Source organism: Atractosteus spatula, chromosome 11 (assembly GCF_055471065.1).
Source record: "Atractosteus spatula isolate fAtrSpa1 chromosome 11, fAtrSpa1.hap1, whole genome shotgun sequence".
Lineage (NCBI taxonomy): Eukaryota > Metazoa > Chordata > Actinopteri > Semionotiformes > Lepisosteidae > Atractosteus > Atractosteus spatula.
The window spans coordinates 20,905,871-20,929,843 of NC_142716.1; the positions used below are offsets into that span (position 1 = coordinate 20,905,871).

The 23,973-nt window shown below is 37.0% G+C and overlaps 1 protein-coding gene across 4 annotated transcripts in view; it reads left to right on the top strand.

Annotated features, from left to right (window-relative positions):
- fggy (FGGY carbohydrate kinase domain containing) overlaps positions 1–23,973 on the top strand; it is a 100,462-nt gene that overhangs the window by 62,673 nt on the left and 13,816 nt on the right. For all 4 annotated transcript variants that reach the window (XM_088928299.1, XM_088928301.1, XM_088928300.1 and 1 more), the window contains 5 exons: positions 11,099–11,206; positions 12,088–12,149; positions 15,341–15,488; positions 20,576–20,650; positions 21,239–21,359. In XM_088928299.1, coding sequence (XP_088784425.1) covers positions 11,099–11,206; positions 12,088–12,149; positions 15,341–15,488; positions 20,576–20,650; positions 21,239–21,359 — 514 coding nt within the window. The remainder of the gene's footprint in view (positions 1–11,098; positions 11,207–12,087; positions 12,150–15,340; positions 15,489–20,575; positions 20,651–21,238; positions 21,360–23,973) is intronic.

The following is a 23,973-nucleotide window of genomic DNA, read 5'->3' on the forward strand; positions in this document are numbered from 1 at the left end:
AAGCCTCAGTTTGTTTTTTTACTAAAAAAAAAAAGGGCAGTCCTTCATTCAGTTGTTGCTGGATTTTATTTACAACACCTTTTTATCTTGTCTGTCCTGGGAATTGTTGAGAGAAATCCACATCAAATAATCCAGTAAAAAAACAGCTATAGTTTGTTAAACTATAAATTGTGTGATCAGCTTTGCAGTTTTTTTTTAAAACAGTTTTGACTTATTGATGCAGTACAATGACGTTCTGTAGTAAATTACTGTACTGTGTTAACAATGTCATGATAGAGTGTTGTTTAGTATTACACAAGAATCATGACTTGGAAAGCCCCAAATCTTCCAAGTTTATAGGTATCTTCAAATGATCACATTAAGTTTTATTCATTAACCTATTAAGTGGATAAATTATTACTGACAACCATAAGAATGTAACTCTCCAGGGAAAAAGATATTACAGTAAATTCAGGGGTAGTTTTTAAGACAGCCTTCCAATAATGAGACTAGTGTATTCAAACTTGGAAGTAAACCAATTCTTTGTGTGTATATATCTGCACACACAAGTGGCTACTGTTCTTCAACCAAGACATTGCAGTACACTTTTATTAAGCTTATCTCATTGATTTATCCTGGCCCAAAGTTTAACCCTAGGTGCCAACAGGAAGCAATATACCCTTGTTAATCAGAGCTGCCCAAGCGTAATTAAACTTACAGTATATGTATAAACACTGTAGCTTTCATTTTCAAAAGAAGTCTTCAGATGGCAGTTACTGATGAATGTTTTTGTTTAAATGTTTACTAACTGAAATATTCAAGTTTGTCTCCTTAACCTTCTAATAAATCCAAGAAGAATTTCTTCTAAGTTACAGTTCCTATTGCTTTTCGATCAATTTCCAGACATTTTAACCAAAACAAAAAGTAGTAGGTTATAATTCATATCCTGTCCAGAGCTCCTGAAACAAAAATGTTTATTCTTCATTCTCCACTCTTAAATAAATAACACCAGCACATACAGTCACTTTCCTTATAATTGTCATTATTGTAATATTGTAAATAAATTGTGAATGCTTTCATAATTACTGTACATTTACATGTGTTTTTCTTTAAAAATTTGGTTAGGTAAACCTGTAATCTGAGAAAATAAGAATCAAAGCTTAAATACACAATGGGGAATGATAAATCTCAGTTACAATATCATATAAAACTACTAGGAAACTTAATATTAGGATTTCATTTTGTATCAGGTAACTTTGTGAGTCTTTTAAAGTGCATGAACATTACACCTAGGAATTCAGAAATGTGATATGACAGATATAAACATAGCATCTGTCTGGTACACAGGTTCCTTATTATGCTTTTAACTGCTTTTACAGTTATGTACGTGTTGTTATTGAGTGTTGTAAGTAATGGAGTAAATACAGGAACTCTTAAGTAAAATGAGGAGAGATGGCAAGCCTGGCTATAGTTAGTATTTCTCTGAAGTGCCTCTCTATCAGTGCCCTCAGTGCAGAAACGTTTAATGGCTCAGTTCACCTAATCAACACTGAAGGGTTGTCCAGATGCCCTCTTTGATCCTCATCATGTGTACCTGCCGTGGACCACTGCCAGCACAAACACCTTTGAAAGTTGATCCCTGCAGATAAATGTCTTCCACAAGAGAGCTGAAGGTCATCCTGTGTTGTGGTTTTGGCACACACAGCTGCTGGTTGGGAAAGGAAAAAGAATAAAAAGAAATTATTTTTTTTAGTAGCATAAGATAGAAGGTTTAACGGAATGTGTCTAATGAGAGAAAGACGATCCTCAGAGACAGCGTCTGTCGGCACTTTAAAAACTCTTCCATGCATGATGCACTTTGTGATAGTGCTGTGAGTCACACAGGAGACCGTTTTGTTTGATCTCTTGTGAGAACCTCGGGATGTGTAATTTCTTAAGGAGATGCTGACTTTTGCTGGCTCTCTTGGAGCAATTTGCTTCTTAATGCATCAACAGGAGATGTTCATTACAGGCAAACTAATCCCACTTTTGATAAATCAAGCACCGGAGTTGAATGACTATGTGCAAATGCTTATGCAAATGCCAGTTTTTATGTCTGATGTTTTTTTATGTACAAAAACGTGCTTATTAAAGGACAGAAAATAATGAATGCATGCTTTATTATGTACCCTGTGCATTCTCTTGAGGATTATTCTTGGCCATTCCGATTTTACTGGGAAAAAATGAAAGCAGGTGCTAAAATGTATGTACTCCTCACTTTCAGTTTTGTATATATGTTTCCTTATGTGTGATTTTGTAGATCCACTAGTGGTTTTTCTACTTAACAACTTTGTTTGCCAGAAGTCTTGCAAGGAAATAAGTGCTCTTTTCCTAGATAGTGATGAGAAGGTTGAAACAGAGTCTTCTGTGACAATATTCTCTTACAAAGTCAGATCCAATATATCATTGTGTACTCACATTGTTGACACACAGAGGCACCTATATTTAGCTTTCTTGCCTGGTATAGTTTATTCATTGATTGGACTGCTGTTATCGTTTGAGATGCTTTAGAAGGACAAGCTATCCTGCTTCTGACTAAAAAAGAAACTTTTATTGCTTTGTTTTGTTCTTTACAGTGTCATTTGTTCATAATTAGAGATAAGCATAGAGATAATCATTTAGCCTAATGGATAGTATTCATGAAATCATAAAATGATTAATCAAGAATGAACACCCAGCCTGGAAATCTCGAAACTTGGCAACATACAAAGAAAAGGTATATTTCATATCAGACTCTCTCTTACCCTAACTTAGTTTCCATAATTCCGGATTTGAATTTGTAGCTGACTTTTGTCTGCTCATTGCTCTTCAGTGTATTTAGTTTTTTCAGTGGTGTGATGATATGGGATGTGCAGATAATCCTACTGATAACATTTTATTTTTAGCATGTGTTGTCTATGATGTATTACAAGGATGATGCTTACAATCAAATCACGCTGATCATTTCATCAGTCTGTTAATTTAGATGACAGTTATAGAAATAAAAAGGAAAAATTCACATAATTAAGTGAAATTCATCTCTGTGATTGAAGTTTGTTGCTGGTGGGAAGCATTTTATGTCAGATTCAAGGTGCTATGGGTGGGTTTTACAAATTGAGTACATTTTCCGTTGCTTCAATCCAATCCATTAAATGAAAATATATATGCTGAATTAGCAATGGATGCTTATTTAATATAAATAAGCTCTTTCTTGATTTGATACATTTACAGTATGTACTGACATATGTATTGAAATTCAGGTGTAGTTTTAAAAGAATTCCTCGGATAAAAAAATCATCTGTGTTATCCTACTATATAATTGAGGAGAAATGTGGAGGGAAAAGGTTGTGTTCAAGTAGCATGTTACCAAAAGCCAAGAAACTTTAGAATAAATAAACTTTTATCCAAGTCACATTTGAATCTAAAAAGTCAGCAATTGTCAACATGAACCAGCTTGTTCTTAAATGGCAAATTAGAACCCTTCTCTTAAAAAATAACAATGCTCTCTAGAAATGTAGTTATTTTTCATTACGACCAGGCAATTAATTGAATTTTTTCCTCCAACAAAATAAAAATGTATATAGAATTCAAAAATAGACAATGTAATTAAACTGACATACTGTAGTAGATAGTATTTCCTGCTCCAACCTAATAAAGATAAATGAAAGTTCTTTACAGGACATGACAACTTCTAAACCAATGAAAACAACAATGTAGCACTATCTGGAACAGTTAAGTCTTTCAAAGTGAAAGGGATGCATTGTCTGTCTTATCTGTAAATCTTGGCATATGTTTGAGAAAAAAGGCTGGATACATTGAAGTTAAATGTCTTGTGTCACTCAGCTTTTATCCCGAAATTTACATTTACAGTACCTTAAAGTATTATATAGAAGCACTTACTCTACCCAAAGACTGAGAACATTACTTTTAAATGTTCTGTGGGTCATTAACGGTTACTTTCTCCTCAAGCTTCATGATCTTTTATAATTCACTTGGCTAATTTTGTTATTGTTTACCGAATATTCTCCTAATTTCTCTGATGTTTAGACATGCTAGGAGTCTGTCAGTGGCCTGGGTGCCAGCATGCTCACAGTAACGCCATAGATGGATCTGCTGAATCTCCTGAAGATTGCTGCAGGGCTCATGTAAAAAGATGATTAGTTCAATTGGTGGATGGGGACAAAGGAGTCTGTCTTCACTTGCTCATTCTTCCTTAAACGGGTAAAGACGTCGCTCTGAGCCAAGATGTAAAAATGCTATTCGTGACACCGAAATTATGTAGGCACATAATAAAAAATAATTGCAGTTTTTTAAATTTTAAAAACTAGGCTCAGTTATGTCCACATTAAATAGTGTAGTTTGCATTGCGGTACTAACACTGTTTCATACTGCTTCTTGAAACAGTTGGGTTTGATTGCATGTTTTAATATCTGTCTTCAATGGCTGTTTGCCTACCTGCAAATAACCTGGGATCGATCACAGTGTCTTGTGTGAGACCTGTAGTAGACTCTACAGGTTTCCAGTTGGACACAGACTGAAGCTGACTCCCCTACACGCCTTCTGCGCTATTCCCTCTTTTAAAACGTCAGCAACAAAGGGTCTCTGTGCCTTTAACAACAGCTGCATACTGTTTCAGTAACATTAAGGAGTACTCATCATAAGCCAGTTCTGGGCCTGTGTTTTATGGAGCCATGAGAAGCTTAATTTGTGGGCAGTGTTTCAGACTTTGAAAAGTTTTTTGTCATTTGCTGCCAGCTGGAAACCTTTCCAAGCAATAATAACTTCTCCAACCAAGTGAAGTAAAACTGAAGAAGACTGTTTGATAAAATGTTTGATTAGCATTTTTAGATAGTAAGATATCACCATTTTTTGCTGCTTTTGAACAAATAATACATGGATATTTTTCAGACATCAAAGTTACACAAGATTTTCTTAAGTCTAGTATATATATATAGTGATAATTTCTGCACATCGTTATAGCTTCGAATATGTGGCTTTATTTTTTTTCATAGGAGAAAAGTTAAAATGTTCAGGGATTCTGTTTTATAGCTTTGTATTCAAGTCGTGCAAAGCTAAATGTTCTGGGTGTTAAGGAGTGAGCGCATTTGATGATGTCATACTGAGAAAAACTATGTATGAATAAGGGCATACAAAAACACCAGAAAGCTTTTAATAAATAATTCAGGAGACAGTAAATTGAAGACTACAACTTCAAGGAGTGATGAAAAGAAAGAAATTGAAATTTCTTTGAAATTTTGCAATACATTAACTCTTTGCATTGTGTGAAGTGCATATTAATTGGGCTGATCCTTGTGTAACGACAGAAAGTAAGTGTGAGCAAAACTAGAGAATTCCCTAGTCATATAAAACACTTCAATAAATCCCTGCTGGGAGCTTATCAGTATAGAGAGTAAATTTGTCCCTCAGCTTGTTTTATTATTTCTAAGCACTTAAGACACTAACTGGCAAGTGCTTAAGACTGAACTAGAAATGTGTGAATGCCTTGTTAAGGTGGGGTGAAGTTGGGTTTTATTTTCAATTACACTTATTATAAAATAAGTGCAGTGTTGCAAAGTATTTAAAAATATTTTCCATTCATTTTGCATTTTAACTGCGTAGATTCTTTGAGAACCTATAAATGTGTCTTTGCTTATGAACAGGCCAGCAGTGGAGTGTTTCATTGTCTTGCAATTGTCAGTTGTCAGTTTAAATGTTACTAGAACACAAGTAATTGAGCACTTGAACTCTCCATTGTGGGGGAACTTAATATGCTGATCGGGCCCTACAGCCTGTCAGCGTAGCCTGTGGATATATTTTCTTATGTCTCTAGGCAATAATGGACTATTTGGACAGCGGTTTTTCATTAGTTTTAAAAGGGTGGGGGCATCATTACTGTATCTCTCATGCAGGGCGTTTCAGCTATTTTTCTTCAGAGAAGCTTTCAAATCTTTGTGTTTCTGTCAATCTGTAACATCTGCTTGTTATTGGCTTCGGTTACACCCTATTGGCCCACACTCGAGGTTCATGGCCCTGGGGTTCACAAACACTGTTGATTCCTGGCTAAGCTGGTCCATGCTTAACCCAGCCGCCCGCCCTTTCTTTTTTAAACTAATAACAGATTGCAGAGTCATCTCCGGCTTTTTTCGTCTTAGGCCTCTGATTAGCCCCATAATGTTTGCCGCTGATCCTCAGGAACAGATGAGCCAGCTCCTCTGTTTCTTTCTCAGTTTCTCTTTTTCTCCTGGAGTCAAAGCCTCTTAAATCAACTGTGTTCCTTTTCAAAGTTCTTTTCAGAGAAGTTGCAGAATGTTTTAAGTTAAAAGAACATAATTTTAATTTTAAAGTATGATGTCAGTAATGCTTAGTGACCTGAAAAAACAGCACATTTACCTGTAATATAGTGGCCCTTGGAGGTGGAATATTTCAGAATGACCTCTTACTTTTTGAATGTTAAGACATATATGGGTTTAGGTCCTTTCAGGCCATTTAGGATTTAACTGCTGTTGTAAGGCATTATTTGACTTGTAGAAGGTAGTAAAATAACAGCAGACAAATGGCAGATAGGCAGATAAAAGCCTTTTAAATTGTTACCTGTAATGTTTTAAAAAAATGACTAATCTATGTAGTCACTGTGCATAAATATAATCATCAATCAGGAGAGAGATAACTCTGAAGAAAAAAAAAATGTAAGAGTGCTTTGTAGTCTCGTGGATCACTGACTACCTGACAGGCAGACCACAGTCTGTGAGACTTCAGAACTGTGTGTCTGAACAGGTAGTGAGTAACACAGGGGCACCTCAAGGGACAGTTCTTTCTCCATTCCTCTTCACCCTCTATACTTCGGACTTTAAGTACAACTCAAAGTCATGCCACCTGCAGAAGTTCTCAGATGACTCTGCAATTATGGGATGTATCAAGGGTGAGCAGGAGGAGGAGTACAGAGGACTGGTCAGCAGCTTTGTGGAGTGGTGTGGGGTGAACCACTTGGAACTGAATGTTACAAAGACAAAGGAACTGGTAGTAGATTTCAGGAGGAAAAAGGTCAAACCTACTCCTGTCTACATCCATGGGAGTGGCGTGGAGATGGTGGACTCGTACAAGTACCTGGGAGTGCACATCGACGATAGACTGGAATGGTCTAAGAACATCGAGGCCATCTATAAGAAGGGACAGAGCCGACTCTACTTCTTGAGGAGGCTCAGGTCCTTCAATGTGTGTAGTAAGATGCTACACATGTTCTATCAGTCGGTGGTAGCGAGTGCCATTTTCTACGCAGTGGTGTGCTGGGGCTCTGGGATTAGAGCAGTAGATTCCAAAAGGCTGAACAAGCTCATCAGGAGAGCAAGCTCTGTCATTGGGTTTGACCTGGACTCCTTGGAGGTAGTGGCTGAGAGGAGAATGATGTCCAAACTAGAGGCCATCATGGACAACTTCTCCCATCCCCTCTATGACAGGCTTGCAGGAATGAAGAGCACGTTCAGCAATAGACTGATTCATCCACGGTGCGACAGGGAGCGCTACAGGAGGTCATTCTTGCCGTCTGCCATAAGACTGTACAACGCATCCACCTTGCGTCTTGGCAGAGGCAACATCGACAGTGACCTGTTTCTGGACTAAACGCATCTACACATCTACTGCTACATCTGTTCTCTTTCTTTTTCTTTTTCTTTTTCCCGTTTACAACCACTTTTTGTGCAATATATGCCAGGGACCTGTGCAATACATTATATTTATATCTATAGTTACATCTATATTTATACTCATATGTGTGATATGAGTGTGATACGATTTTCTGTGTACTGTTCTGTTCTAGTTTGTTCTTGTGCGTCCGGACTGTGAGTAACTCTTGTATTGTATGTATTGTACTATTATTATATAATTCGTTACACTGTGGCTGTGTTGTGTGTGTTAAGCTGCTGTTGCACTGCAATTTCCCTCACGGGATCAATAAAGTATCTATCTATCTTTGTGTGTGTGGTAGCAGGAAGGGTTAAAACCAGTGTCTGCTTGCTAAAGCTCCTGCACCGAGGCAAATGGAATTCAGTCTGGCTGGCTGGTGGAACATTTTAAAGAGGAACATAAATAAGCCCTGCAGGCCTGTTGTGACCCTGGAAGCTCTTGTGTGCCACAGGTTTCCCAAGGCATCTGTGCTCTGGGCCTGTGGAAGGCCAAGCAGATGACAGGTCTCTGTGCCAAGTCTTAGCGTTGATTTGTAGAAGTGTGGCTGTGGGAAAACACAAATGCCTCAGCTTTTAATTGCTCTACTGTAGATCCTCGTGTAACCACAAATGAGCTTTAAATTTAGACCTGGGCCAGAAATTCCAAAAACTTTTCTATCAAAAGACTTCCTGGTTGTTCTATGCTGGAAGTATTTTTCGATACTTTGCACTATTACTCTTCTTAGTAAATACCAATATCATTTACAAGTATAGCGCAGACCTCTTTGCAAAGAAAGACATTTTGCAAATTATGCTGAAGCCAGTCACATTTTCACAACAACATTTTCTTATGATTTTTTTCCTGGCTATGTGACAGCTTTGCAGCATTTGTCCCTGTTGAGAGGAACTCAGGTTGAAGATAGGATGTTACACACTGTATTTTGTGTGTAAACACTTTTTAACAATTGTAATGCTTTTCTTCCCAGAAGGAAACAGAAATATAATTCTGTTAATGTAGTGACACAAGCAAAATATGTCTGTTTACTGTAAGATTTTAATCTGATAAAAATGGTAGAGAAATATTAGAAAAAAAGTTTCCTTATTCTGTACATTAGTTAAGACACAAAGTGCTCAGAAATTATGCCTTTCTGACCCACTGCTTTTTCTGATAGTTTTATTTTTATTTCATTATTATTTGTTTGAAAATTAATTCACATGTACAGTAAAGGCAATGTTGATACCAATGTTGATACTGTATTAAATTCTCTTCAACAGCAACTTTCTTTTTTTGAAATTATCAAGAGAAAACAATGCATGATATAATAACTAACGATGCTACTTGATTAAACCAGATTCATTGTGTAAATGTTTTAAGTTTACATTTGAAGGTTTCGTACAAATGACACCTTAATAGAAGAGGTGAAAATCCTTCAGGGCAGTTACTGAAAGTGTCTATTTTTTCTGCCCTGTGTCAGGTGAGATGTTATTTTTAACTGACCCTTCCAGTGAGGTGAACCTGGTGAAGAGTGCAGCAGGCTGACCCTTCTGACCCAGCAAATTTCTTCCCCATGTCGAGAGGTCCTGTAGTGAAATCAATGTAGACCGTCTTCAGAGAGTTGCCTGTGTAAATTCCTTTAAACAAATAAACCCACAGCTTTTCCAGTAAGAGCAGGGTACCTCACTGCAGCTTGGTTTGCTTTGGCTTTGTAGTGGTTTGACCCTGAGGTGTGAAGCTGGTGCATTATCCATAGGTTCAGCCTACCCTGGTCGCATCTGTATGGAGATGTCTGCAGAGAGGGACATGTCAGTATGAATAGTGTGTTATTGAAACACGAAGCAGAGAAATGAACCAGTGACCTCCTCTTTCTGTAGCTAACACTCAACAGAGACAGTAGAGCCAGGACACAACAATATAGAAAATACTTTTTGGAAGGAGTTATAGTTGCATTAATGTACAGGGACAGATAAAGTTCAGAGCTACAGAAAGTTTTATTGTTGAACTGAATGCCAGGAAGCAGAGCATTGTAAGTGGCACTTCAGAGTTACTAACCTACAATTATAAATACTGCCTACAATACTTACAGTATATATTTTTGGTTCTGCAGCTGAAGCATAAGTCGTAAAGAAAAAAAACTCACATGGTGTGCACTTATGTATAAAATCAGCTGAAGAGATTTTTGCATTAGGAAACTTAACAAAAGGTGAAGTAGAAATACATTAGTATCGGAATGTTGTGCATTAAGCAGAGGAGATCAAACTGCAGCTCAGGGGGGTTGTCTAACGTTGTCCATGGTGAAATGGTAAATAAAGGGAAGAAAGACAAGCAAGTCTCCTGTAAAAGTATGAAAGTTAATGTTTTCTGCACTTGGTTGTCTCTTCCCTTTATTACATCCTGTATTTTTCATATAGGGGCAGTTTATGTCTAGATATAACGACAGTCTAACACAGTAAGGCTCGACAATCACAAATTTCATTAACCTACTGTGGAAATCTGTTGACTAGTCACCACAGATTGTTGCTGGAATTGTTGGAGTTTTTTTGTGATAGTTTAATAAAACAAAATTGTTAAACAAAAAGAATAATTTACTGTCAGTGGATTATTCTGTTGGTTCTTTGTGTAGAAGCAGGTTTGACTAGAGTATTAAGGAGTTTTGTAATATTGTTATGGCCTAAGATTGTCAGACATTCTTATGCAGATTGTAAATTAGTTTTGAAGACTAGAAGAGCAGAAGTGAGGGTTTTGAATCTGTGTCACTTAGATGGCAAATAATAGAGGCTCCATCTTTGTGGCACACAGAGAGGAAAATCTCTCTACTGCTGATGTTGCAGTTCAGTTAAGCACTTCGAACATCTTTTAATAGAACACTGCCAGTCTAAAATGAATGTTTAGATTTAGTGTCTTAAGCAAGATCTGCAATGAGTGTTGAAGTTAGCCCAACATAGCTGTCATTCACTTAATATAAGAAGCTGCTGTATTGAACACATAAAATGCCATGTAGATCTTATGCAAAAAAGCTACCAAACCAATGAAAAATATTTATTTTATGGTAACTGTAAAATATGTACTCATTTAGGTCAGGGTACTCTCCAGCCATATTAATTATACTATTAGACAAATCATTGTAATTTCAATACAATAATGTTGGAGATTATTTAAAAAATAATTATGATAATTCTAACATTTTTTACTCCAAATGTGATGTGTGATGTTTGATGATATGCATTTGGTATGTATCTCTTAGGGTTATTTGAGAACCTATACATTATACTTACAAAAAACAACTTTAAGAAAGTTGACATAAGAGTACTTTACAGATAAAAAGATATTGTATATATGAAGTCTGAAAAATGTTTTAGTACACAGTATGAAATCAGTTATTTTTATTTTAGTTAATATTGCATTTTTCTTTTTTCTATAGCTTATGATGTCATTTTATTTTCAGATCAGCAAGCAGCCCGTCTTTGTACCAGGTGTGTGGGGTCCATATTACTCTGCAATGGTTCCAGCATTTTGGTTGAATGAAGCAGGACAAAGTGCCACAGGTAAACTGGTGAGTTGGAATAGGTTCTTCCTAGAATATCCATGAACTGGAACTGTAATGGACCATCAAATTAGTCCTGATATACTGTGTTTGTAATTTCTTTCTTAATCATTTTAGTTCATTTAATTATTTAGATATTTTTACTCAATTAGGATACAGTAAGCACAGCATGGTGGCACATTGGTTATCATTGCTGCCTCTTAGCACTATGGCCCCCAGTTCAATTCTGGACCTGGGGTAATATGTGTGTGGAGTTTGGATGTTCCCCTAGTTATAACCTGAGGTTTCCTCTGGATGCTCTGGTTTCTTCCCACAGTCCAATAACATACTGGTAGATTAATTTACTTCTTGGAAAACTGGCCTTAGTTGAAAATGTGCCTATGTCTGTGTCTATGTGTGCCCTGCTATGGACTGGCATCCAGTCCAGGTTGTATCTTGCCTTGCGCATGTTGCTTGCCAAGATGCACAAGGTTCCGAGATGCACACAGACCCCGAATCTCCTGTGACCCTGAATTGGATAAAGCAGTTTGAAAATATATGGATGGTTAGTTGGATGAATATACACTATGCTGGTTTATTTTTGCATGTTAATGTGGGTATTCTTGTTCTCTTTTGATGGTGCCAGATGTGTGCGAAAAGCTTTGGAATTCATTTTAACATTGACTGACCATTACTGTGAGCAGATCTGTAGCACCTAGTTCCCGCTGAAATCCAATGGATGATCTGAATTTCACGGTTCAGGAGCAACCTTTCACTGCAGTGTGATGGGTTTCAACTTTCCAACAGTAAAGAGAAATTAGCTAAAGCACAGCTGAAACAGAAAGACTTTGGTCACACTTTTTTCCTTGATTGTTTTCCAGCTTCACTTAATGGTTTATATTGTGTTGTAGATGGACCATATGATTAAAGGGCATGCTGCCTTCCCTGAGCTAAAGGAAAAAGCTAAAGAAAGGTTTGTATGTTCTTCCCTGTCAGCTCCACATCTTAGTTACCACTCAGGGACTGTTTGGTTAAAGTAAACTGTGCATGGTGCTGATAGCACCACATATGGCATCTCTAGTTTAATAACTTATCTTTAAGGAACATAAAAGATCTTCAGTGGTGACGTTCATTTTAATTTTCTATAGCTCCTTGTTTCATTATTTCTGTTATGTAAAGTGGTTGGATAGATCTCTGAATTGTGTAGTTAAATCATTTATTAACAAGCAGACACTACTTTTTGCAATAAATTCCTTTCTTTTGAGCAAACTTACGACATTATGGCTTCATATAAAGTACATATGTTGTTAATTGGAGCCAATATTTAGCGTTCTCTATCATGTTGTGTCATGTGGTAATTATTGTAATTTGAGATGTTGGGTGGCAGTCGAGTGAATGTTTTAACAAGTAACACGCTAAAGAAAAACACCAAACAATCAGCTCCCAGCTTGATTTACTGAACATGATGTAGTGTCAGCACTAACATGTTCACAACGCACCAAGAATGACACATTGGCATGCTGAGAGCATTCTTGAAAAAACATACCTTTTGGTGGCCTGGCTGAGATTCTAAACAAAACAAACATCTGCTGAGAAGTCAGGGGTTAAAGCTGTAAGCACATGTGAGTGTCCCCAGGGACCTCATTAGAGCCTGACAGGGGAGACATTAAGAGCCGGTGAATTATTATGGCAAGCTGGACTTTTCAATAATGAAGGCTTGTAAAACCTGAGGGCTTGACTGTGGTTCAGGTAAAGACGAACTTCATTAGTCAGCCAGTTTCTGACAAACCTGGTATGGTACCTTTTTATTAAGTCTACAGTTTCACACTTGATTGTTCTTCACAGCTGGTAAAAACTGTTTTTCTCTTGCATTTCTATTGCATTAAGCACATGAACAGCAGAATGGCACATGGATAGCACAGGAGCCTCTATATTTGTCTTTTTACACTCTTATAGAATGCACTTCTAGGATCTTGGATATTAAGAAAACTGTTTTGAGTAAAGTCATATAATATAACAGAATTTACCTTTTCTAGCAGCAACTAAAAATTATGTTGGATTGTAATTCTTTGACTGAAACTACTGCGATTCTAGTTTTCTTACGTTTTTTTCTCAGACCTGTTTTTACTTCTAACTACAGACCACAAGACCATAAACTGCATTTGAAGGTGTTGAGGACCTTTAAATCATTTCCATAATGTGTTGTTTGAAACAGAGAACCTTCTGTATGCAGTGCACAGCCCTTGTACTTCACTTACATTATGCATTTTTATACCATGGCCCATTGAGGTGAACCTCACCAGGAAAATGAAATGGATATATAGGTTAATTAATTGATACAAGCATGCCCTGCAGACCAGCAGTGCCTAGAGCTTCAGCAGGCCCACAAGCAGCAGACATCCTTGGTGTCATCCACACTTGTGCTTTATAGACATCTAAGTTTGCAGCTGGAATCTGGTACAGCAATTTAAAAACCAAACCTTCTCTGGGCAGTTTAAGGGTTTTCAAGGAAAAAAAATGTAATGTGCTGAAATGACTGCTGTGTAGAATTTTGTTTTTTTAAAAAGTATTAATTGCACCTAGACATATTTCTTTTTAAATATTTTTTAAATTTTACAAAACATAAATGCTCATTGATGGAATAGTAGTTTTTTTTTTAAAGAATGTCAAAAGAAATGGTGTATGAAGTTGTATGAAGTTGTTTCTCAGCAGCTAAAAGACTGGTAAGTTGGAGAAACTAGCATGTTTTTTAACTTCAGGAGATCATCAACAAATCCTTTTCTGAGGAATATTTGTTAAAGCACTTGTTTACCAGACTTCATTTTTATGATGGAAGTAATTGATTATTCCCTTAAATCTTCCTCCTCTATTGCCTTTATAAATAAACAACTAATAAAGTAAAACATGTGTTTTGCTTTCCCAAAGTGAACTGTGAGCCGGCACAGGGCTTTGCACGTGACCCAGTCTGAAGCAGGAATCCAGGAAGCCCATGTTGTTTTAATTAGTGCCCTCTGTCTTTATGGACCACGTAGCCTGGCTTTGGTTATGAATTCAAGCCAAAACCTAAATACTGTCCATGGCAACCCACTCCCCCTCCTCCTGCACACCCCACTGTTCTGCTCTCTATCACTTTTTTGTGTATCAAGCCCTGAAATTAAGGGGTGATGGGAAATGCAGGAGAATGGCTTGATATTTTTACAAGATTGCCTTGCTATTCCCCAGCAATCATAATAAAACAGACAAAGGTGACCCTTGTGAGATCGTCTAGCTCTGAATTACAGTACCCAGACTAATTCATTGACTGCATCAGCAAATCCAGCTTCAAACAGGATAACAAGAAAAGTTATGAATTAGTGAGACTTAAACACAGTTATCTGATTCGGGTAAAGTTCCTTTCAGTCTGGGTTTTCACAGTGGTAAGGCGCTACACTATTTTACCATTAGGTAGGAAATAAAGTTCCATTTTAAAGTTAGATATTATGTTCTTTCCTTTGAAACCAGTTCTTTAGAAACAGCTATCTTCCAAGTGTTTATTAACAACCGCACACATGAAGGATGAATTAAAAGGTATTATCAGGTAATGATACTTAACATAACATAACATCACTTTATTAGCCCTATACAATTTCTTGCATTAGGAATTAATCTTTTCGCATACCCCAGCTTGCTCTCCATGAGACACATAGATACACAGACAGGGAGAGAGCCTGGGGTCAGAGCAAGGGTCAGCCATTGTACAGCGCCCCTGGAGCAGTTGGGGTTAAGGGCCTTGCTCAGGAGCCCAACGAAGTAGGATTCCTCTGCCAGCTGCGGGATTTGAACCGGCAACCTTCTTCATTTATTTTGTTAACTGTCCTCTTTTAAGTTGCTACTCTCGCTACCCAACCTTATACAAAAGCAGTTATTAAAGTCCACATGGTTATTATGTTTTAAATATAGACAGTGCACTGCAGACAGTAAAAGTTTCTTTTAACTTTTATAATTAGATGTTTAATCCCTTTGTTTTAACTGCACATTAATGATGCCACTAATTTGTTGGTATAAATATTACATTTAAGGTACGTGAGTTACAATTTATTTTGTACTCTATAAGTTCACTGTATTTGAGTACTCTTTTTTTGTTAAACTATCATATCTCTTTTCTCTTCTTTTTGCACTATGTAGTGGGGTGAATATCTATACTTACCTAAATAGTCACCTGCACACGATGAGTGTTGACACACCCCTGGACGTGCTCACTGCTCACCTGCACATCTGGCCAGATTTCCATGGCAACCGGTCTCCGTTGGCAGATCCCACTCTGAAAGGAATGGTAAAAAGAAACAGTTTTTCTGTATATAAAGTATGACAATATGATCAACTCCATTTCAGGAATTTGACACAACTAGCTTTTATTTAATTAATTAGTTATTTATTCATAAAAATGTTTAGAGATCTGTGTGATTAAAAACCCTGCCCTTAACTAGTTTAGATAGTTGTACCCTGTTGTACACTGTCTTGAATTTAGTGATTCTCAAATGTCTTGACATGTGAGCTACCTTCAAAGCAGTCTGAAATGAAGGCGCTTTTAGATGTGTGAGCATACAATTCACTGAATGGGATATTTAAGACATGTTATGGTGGTTGACTTGCTGTTTTAACTCTTACAGATATTTGGCATTTTGGGATTGTAAATTTAACCTTAGTTTATATATGGAAACATTATAATAACTTGACTTAAAATAAAACATGTCTTGTCATGATCTGGGGATGCTGGGAATGCCCTTGATCAACTGGATCAGCACTGTGGTAGGATTTACAATACAAAACTATACTCCTTCACCAAAATCACTGTAATGCCCCCACATCAAATGAGTAGACACTTTCAGTTGCAGCAAATCCATGGTTTACTTGAGGAGCATGAGACAGTCCTCCATCTCTCTACCTGGCCTGAACAATCGCCAGATCTCTGACCTCCTGGAAACTGGTGAAACTTGCAGTTTATTGCCCTTATCATATCCTCAGTCAAAGGCTACCCCTCTCGAGCTGCAGTGTATGATGGTCTTTGGCTGTTCTTCCTTCTCACAGAGGTCAAATATTATACAGCTGGGGTTCCCAGTATTTTGGTCGGTGAGTGTACTACAGAGACCTGTACAGTGCTGCTTGAAAGTTTGTGAATCCCTACTTAGTTCTACAAATGTTACATTTTCATTATGAAATCCTTGTTTATTGAAAATTAGTCCTTACTTTTATAAGCGCATGTGCAAAAGTAAGTGAACCACATGGTTCATTAGATTGGTCAACTAGGTCAGTATAACCAGGTGCTAAAATAATTGGGTACCAAGTTAACCAATCAAAGAGCCAATCGAGGTTTAGGAGGCCGTCTACTATATAAAGGTAAGAAATCTAGTCAGCTTCGTCTTACACAAACAATTAAGTGTAATGCACCGTGCCACAATCTACAAAGACCTCAGACAACCACGGAAAGAGTGTTGTAAGTTCTCATCAGTCTGTAGAATATTATAAAACCATTGCAAAATCTTTTGGAATTTGTCAGTCTACTGTAAGACAGATAGTCTTCAAATGGAGAAATAGCCACTTTACCTAGATGTGGATGTCCTACAAAATTGTCCTACAAAGCAACAAGAAAACTCATCCAAGATTTCCAAAAGAACCCTAGGACTACACCTAAGGATCTCCATACTGTACCTCTCTTGCTGCAGCTGATGTCCATGTTCATACCTCACCAATACAACACAAGCTTAATAGCAATGGCGTTCATGGGAGGGAAACCTCCCATCAGTACTTGTCTTAAGTTTGCAAAAGACCATCTGGATGATCCTGTAGATTTTTGAAAGAATGTTTCTGGACCAATGAACCTAAAAGGATCTTTTTGGCCATAACAAAAAATGCTCTGTTTGGTGTAAATCCTACCACTAAAATAACCTTATCCCCACAGTCAAGCATGATGAAAGGAGTATAATGGTTTGGGGCTGCTTTTCTGCCCATGGACCTGGACAACTTGCCATCATTGATGGAACTATGATTTCATCTCATATCAAAATATTCTGGAAGAGAATGTCAGGCCCTCTGTCTGTGAGTTGAAGCTGAGCCAGAAAAAGGGTCCACCTGCATGACAATGACCATTAACATTCCAGCAAATCTGCCAGAGAATGGACTAAGAGGAAGAAATTTTGTGTTTGGAATGGTCAATTTAAAATCCAGGTCTCAACAATAGAAATGTTGTGGAAAGACCTGAAGTTGGCTGTTCATGCAAGAAAGCTATCAAATCTGGAGCAGTTGAAGCAGTTTTTATAAGGAAGAATGGACAAAACTTCCTCAAAGCAGATGTGAGAGACTGAATACTAACTATCAGAAATGTTTGGTTACTGTCATAGCTGTTAAAGGATTTGCCACCACTTATTGAATTAAAAGGTTCACTTGCTGTTGCACACAGTGTCCTTGAGTTTTTGTTAAATAAACATGATTTATTTAATAAATAATATATATATGTTTGTACCTGTGTCCATTATTTGGGTTATCTTCATTAAATATTGTAAAATATTAAATATTCTGTTATATTTATATATTATAAAGATAATTTGTCTTAGACACGTGAAAGATGAAGGATTAACATACTTTCAAGCAGTGCTGTAGTATAGTTTTTCTTTCCTCTCTCAGTACACGTGTAAAAGGTTCCTACATGCTGTACAGTCTACGAATTTTTGATAATATGCACAAGGTGTTTATTTAATGCATGTAATGTATGTTTGAAAGTTGTTGACAGAGAACCTCAGTGCTGCATGATGGATGAATGATGTTAAGAATAGTGTCTTTTTCATTGTCTTTCTTCTCACTGCCTTTTTCTCTCATTCTCCTGTTGTGCTTCCACTTTTCCTTTTTCTGTCATTTACAGTAAGTGGGTCTGCTTTAAATTTCTCTTTATACCCTTTCATATTAGTCCCTAATGCTACATCTCTAAAGTTCCTGATTTACAAAGCCTTTTTTTCAAGATAAAGAATCCTTTTCAGTGAATCCACATTTTCCTATACATGCAATTTTTCCTGATCAAGTTAATGAGCTTCGAGGTTGTAATTTGAAACACCTGTTGCTCATGTATGTTACAAATAGCTTTTACAGACTTATGCAAAAGTATTTCATTCATTTGGCTGGCTTATGGCTTCTACATTGTTGGCTATTGCCTCTCATATCTTCTTAATTGCAAATGACCTTTTATTATTTTTAAGTACACTAATTTACATTGTCATCTCACAGACATTAAATTTAATTTTCCTTAATGGCGCTTAAAATTCTGAAGGCCTTTTCTGACTACACGGGTGAAATACAGTCCCTTGAATTTCCAGTATGTAATGCAAAATGTGCACCTATTTTGTCTAGAAGTAGAAAAGACACTTTTAAAAGTTCTGCCAAATAATCACACCACAAGAATTCATTTTTTGATTCTTTTTATTCTTATGTTCAAAGTTTTATTATCATGCATCCTATCTTGATGATTCATGATGGATTCCCCTAAAAATGTATTACTTCCCTCTGTGTGTCAAGCTCCCTTTATTGGTATAAACTTATTAATAGTTACATGTTTAACATTTTGTATTAATATATTTCCTTTCAACAGAGGAATGGTAACAGTCGTAACTTCACCATTTGCAGTGACTAACATAGTCAGGTGTGCAGATCAGTCTGTTGTCCTGGAGGCATAAGTAAACTTCATAGCCTCTGTGAAATAGGAATGGGGTATCACTTTCATCCTCTCTTTGATTACAGGGATCACAGAAATCATCTGCAACACTGACAGAGACATGCTTTAAATTGTGTTTAACTCTGAAATAATGTGTTTTTAATGAGGAGTCCCATAGTCATTAATCAAGGCAAATTACATTACCTTCGATATGCACAATGTAAAACATTTATACCATTCTGCATTATTTGTATACTGAATAGTTTTTGTGGTCTGGAAAAGAGCCTGTTTAGTCTGTGAAAGAATGGAGGAATGAGAACTAAAGCAACAACACCATCTGGTTCTCCTATTGTAATTGGTGCTGATCCATGTCTGTATTCCTTATCAAACCTTTTTTTAAATAGAAACCAGAGCAAGGGTAGGAAAGTGTACTCGCATCCAGCACAATGAAAAGGAAATCTTTACATTTCCAAATACAAAATAGGCAACTTATCAAGTAGGAACAGAGTCCTTGTAGGACTTACTCTACTATACAGTAAATTGGACTACTGCTGGCTCAGTACCAAATGCATGTAATTAGATCACTAGTGGTGCCCAACCCCAAGTTCTTGCCACAGTAATATAACTGGTATTGCATCGCCCAGAAGTTTCCTGGTTCTGGTTTTAATTTTGTGTGTGTGTCCTCCCTGCTCTTTTTTTTCACTTTTAAATTTTCAACATCTTTCTACTTGTAGGGTGTGTTCTTAAGGATGCTGCCCCTGCTAGTCTGTATAATATTTATCATTTAAACATTTTTCAGTAGAGTAGCTGTTGTGTTACTGTTGCTGGAAAATGGTCTTTATAAAAATGTTTACTTAAATTTTCCTAACCACGGGGTCAAAACAGATTAGGAGTGTTTTCAGTTGTAAATGCATATTTAATACCATGAATAGCAACAGATTTAAGAATTTTGCAATTACAAACATTTCCTTTCATCTTGACTGCTGAAGTAGTTGTTTTCCAATTCTTGTCTTGATCTAAAGGTGTTATTTGCATTGTTTCCAAATTTTCATAAATATTCTTTATCTGTGTTAATATGTATTACTTCTCCTGCTTCAGGAGAGAGACTTATGTACTGTACAGTAGATGCCATTTAAAGCAGTCCTACCACCTTGTAGCCTGATCTCTTCAGATCTCAGTAGTAAAGCCTGGTCAGTACTGGGTTAGGAAATGTCTACAGAAAAACCAGGTTGATCCTGAATGTGATGTTGCATAAGTGGCACTTTTTCTTCTGAGACATGATTTCCAAACCAATGCCACCATGTGGTGAATGGGGACACTGTTGTAGGAGGTGCTATCCTTTGGATTAAACCTTAAAAGATAGTTACATTAAAGGACCTGGCACTGTTCATAAGAGATAGGGTGTTAATTCTGATGACCTAAATTCCACCTTGGGTTTGCACAGTCTGTTCTGCCTAAATTTCCCTTTAATTCAGTGTCTTAAATTACTTTAATCCTTCACCTGATCTGCCGCATAGTGGGACTCTTGACACATAATGGCTGTTGCACAGTGGTAAATAAATTGAATCCACTGAAAACACTATGCAACTTCAGTGAATTGTTATTGTTCTTATTATTATCATCACCATCAACATCGTCTTTGGCCTTTAACGGGTCCTGAGGACTAGTTTGGAAACACCGTGGTAATGAATCTCAGTGTGTGACTGTGTTCTTCTGTGTAGGTTGTTGGCCTTTCTCTCTCTCAAAATCTTGATGACTTAGCTCTTCTGTATCTGGCCACAGTGCAGTCCATCGCAGTGAGTACAACATCCACAACTCCTCATGTCCTGAAATCATGTCCTTTTTGAAATGTCCTTATTGATCATTTTCTTTCATAATAATAAATACCTACAGTAGCTGTCTACCAGAGGTCACTTGACCTCCTTGATTTTTTTATGTGTGGGTACTGGCTTTCAGATCTCAGCCTCAGATCATGTAGCATTCTGTGACAGTCCTGATTCTGCGGTATGCTCAGGAGATCAGCAACTGTATTTATAAGCTTTTAATGTCAAATTTTATTTTCAAGACAAAATGGAACTTAGCAATTAACATAGTTTCTTGCAATGGAGCTGTTTTAGCTCTGCAGTTGGAGTGCTAAACTAGTATGTGCTGTAGATTGCTTACTTTAATGTGTATACAGATTTTGGTCACCTGCAATGAGGTGCTACAACTGTGAACTAATAAAAATATTTTAATTTTAAATTACTTTTCTGAAAGAAGACTTCTTCAATATTTGTGAAGAAAACTTACTTTACAAATATTTGTGTGTGTTTATTTGCAGGGTTTTGTCTTAAATCTTATATATATACAGTATATGTGATTACAGTACATCTTCTCACCTGTAGCTGGGAACAAGACACATCCTGGAAACTATGCAAGGGGCAGGGTATGACATCAACACGCTGTTCCTGTGTGGTGGACTCAGTAAGAACCCTCTCTTCATACAGGCACACGCTGACATCACAGGTGTGTAGAGGCATCACTCTTAATCAGGTTCACAAAAGTAGACTTTGTGAGGGACAAAGCTCTCATAGGTCCCATAAATCTTTAAGTGCTTAAGACCCGGACATTATGGTCTGATTTGTGTAGCTCAGCAAATAATTAAATCAATTAAGTAACTGAAAGTTGAGGAAAGCCCCCAAGATCCTGTGACCATGGAGAACTAGAGTTTAACAATATTTCATTTAAGGTCTTAGCATCAAATGTTGCACAATACATTACTATTTCAACTTAGAATATTGTTTTTCTAAAAGGGATTTACAGTGTCCATGTTGTGTATTTATGTTAGGTTGATTTTATGATTTTGTTTGCCCATGCTTTTCTATCATAATGCTTAATTTAGAATAGATATTTTTTGTTTATTTTTTTTTTTAATATGTTTGTTAATTTTTTTTGTGCTACACTTTGGAAATCTTGTAAAAACTTCTATATACACTATTAGTATTATTTTATGAATTAAGTTTAAACATGCTTGCCAGGATATGCTCTGTCTCCCCTGTGGCCCTGTACTGAATGAAGCAGTTAGGAAATGGATGGATTGAAGTTTAAACATTTTGTTTGTAATGTTAGCTAAAGAATTAATCCTTTAGTTTCCTTTTTTAAAGAAATAAACCCCTGCTTCTTTCAGAGGAGCATGAGAAAGCATTTAAATAAAAAAGTATAATCTTTTATTCTTCCATAAATTTTAACTTTTTTGAAGCAACAAAAGTTACTAGTGAGGGATGCAATATTTTCCTGTGCTGAGATTTTAAAGTAATTTCTGATACAGGTTGACATGGTGAAGGAAGGTCTTATGCTGCTGCTGAAAAAAACATCCAAACAGCTAATTAGTTCAAAACCCCAGGAAAAATACAGAGAATTATATGCCCTTGGAACAAGTGGCACAGGAATACTCAGGGTAAGGTCAGTTGAAGAGTGTTTTCAGTTTCAATACACTCCTGCTAGCACCCAAAGGGAGAGAGCTGAGCTGGAGAAGTGTGTGTGTGAGGGGGTGTATTGTGGATTTCAGGAGGTGAGCTGTGTTTTACAGGAATCTGCATTAAGGAGCTGTTAATGTGGTTTAAAGTTCAGCCAGGACCTGTAGATAATCCTGAGAGCAGGCACTTATCTAAACACAGGGACAAAGGGATTAGTGTCCAATGCTGGAATTCCCCTGAGTGGAAGCCTGTAGTCATCAAAAGGGCAAAGATCATGTGGCTAAAACTGGCCTGGCTGATATTTGTTAAATACTTGGATCAGTTTAACTATGAGTGTGTTGAAATAAGAGTGTATGTAAAGGTTGTTCTTTTATCTATACTGTATGTATTTGCATAACACTGAATTTCAGAGCTGATCTTCCTTAATCTCCAAATTGAATACATTGATAGAATATATAGAATAGTGTACCTCATATACATAACTGTATAACTATCTTTTTATGGTTTGCTACTGCTTGTTTAAACTTCTGCTTTAAATGGATGTGCTGCAGAATTTCGCAAAAGCTGTTTTACGCAGAATTTCACAAAAGCAGGCAGCTTGTTGCAGTGACCAATACGGAAAAGGTAGAGGGCAGGTCAGTGTGAAGTTTTGGGGGTTAATTACCTGATTGCTGTATTGAAAAAATCAAGTAATGCTGTCCACAAAACAGCATTAATATACATTTTGCGTTGTTAACTGCTGACCTCTGACAAAGTTAAATAATTCCATGAACCTAAAAAAATCAGCCCTTTTATTTCAGCGTGAAAGGGAGAGGGAAGTGAATGAAAGGAAAGATAAGAGTGGTGTTAGAAAAAGAGGGAGAGGCCGAGAAGGTACTTGTGATCGAAACAGTGCTGTTTGTTTGCGAAATAGTTTTGGTTTCTCTCTCCTGCATGTGTAGCTAGCACAGCTAGTTTCAGGTGATTGAACTGATACCTGGCAGAGAGCACGAAAACCCCCCTCCTTTAGGTATTCTTTTGATTCCTGAGGGGGGAGAGGGGGATCCAGAGCAAAAGATCAGCTGACACTGGCCTGAACCATTCACAAAATGGGAGAGAGATGTGGTAGAAACCAATAAGTGGGATTTAATGTAGGGTTGTTTCTAGTCCCAGGAAAGAAAATAAAATAGTTATTCTTGACATTATCACTCCTTACCTTTTGCCTGTATTCTTGTACTGTTACATAAAGTAGCTGTTCAAAGCTGAATACAGATGCAGCCATTCAAAATGCGCGGGCGATACCGCATTATTTTCCGGTGCGCTTTACGCAGTCTACCGCGAGTTACCGGAAAATACCGCTAGTTACCGTAAATTCTCCTATAATACCGCAAGCAAAATAATAGTATCCGGAATTTCCACAAGGTGGAGCTAATAAAGCTCAACCTCTCATGTTTGAGCTGTCGCCATCAAAGTCTTTAACGAAGATATTACTAATAGTATTAATAATGAATGACCTTGGACAAGCTGTAAACTCAAAGTATTGCCTTGGTCCACATTATTTTTTTCATTGACCGTCTTTGTAAAAGTAACACCACAGCATTTCGCAATCACGCATTTGTTTCCAATCGTGCAAAGTACAGTAATGTTTGAGAATCGATTCACCATGCCTTTCACATGCTCATAAA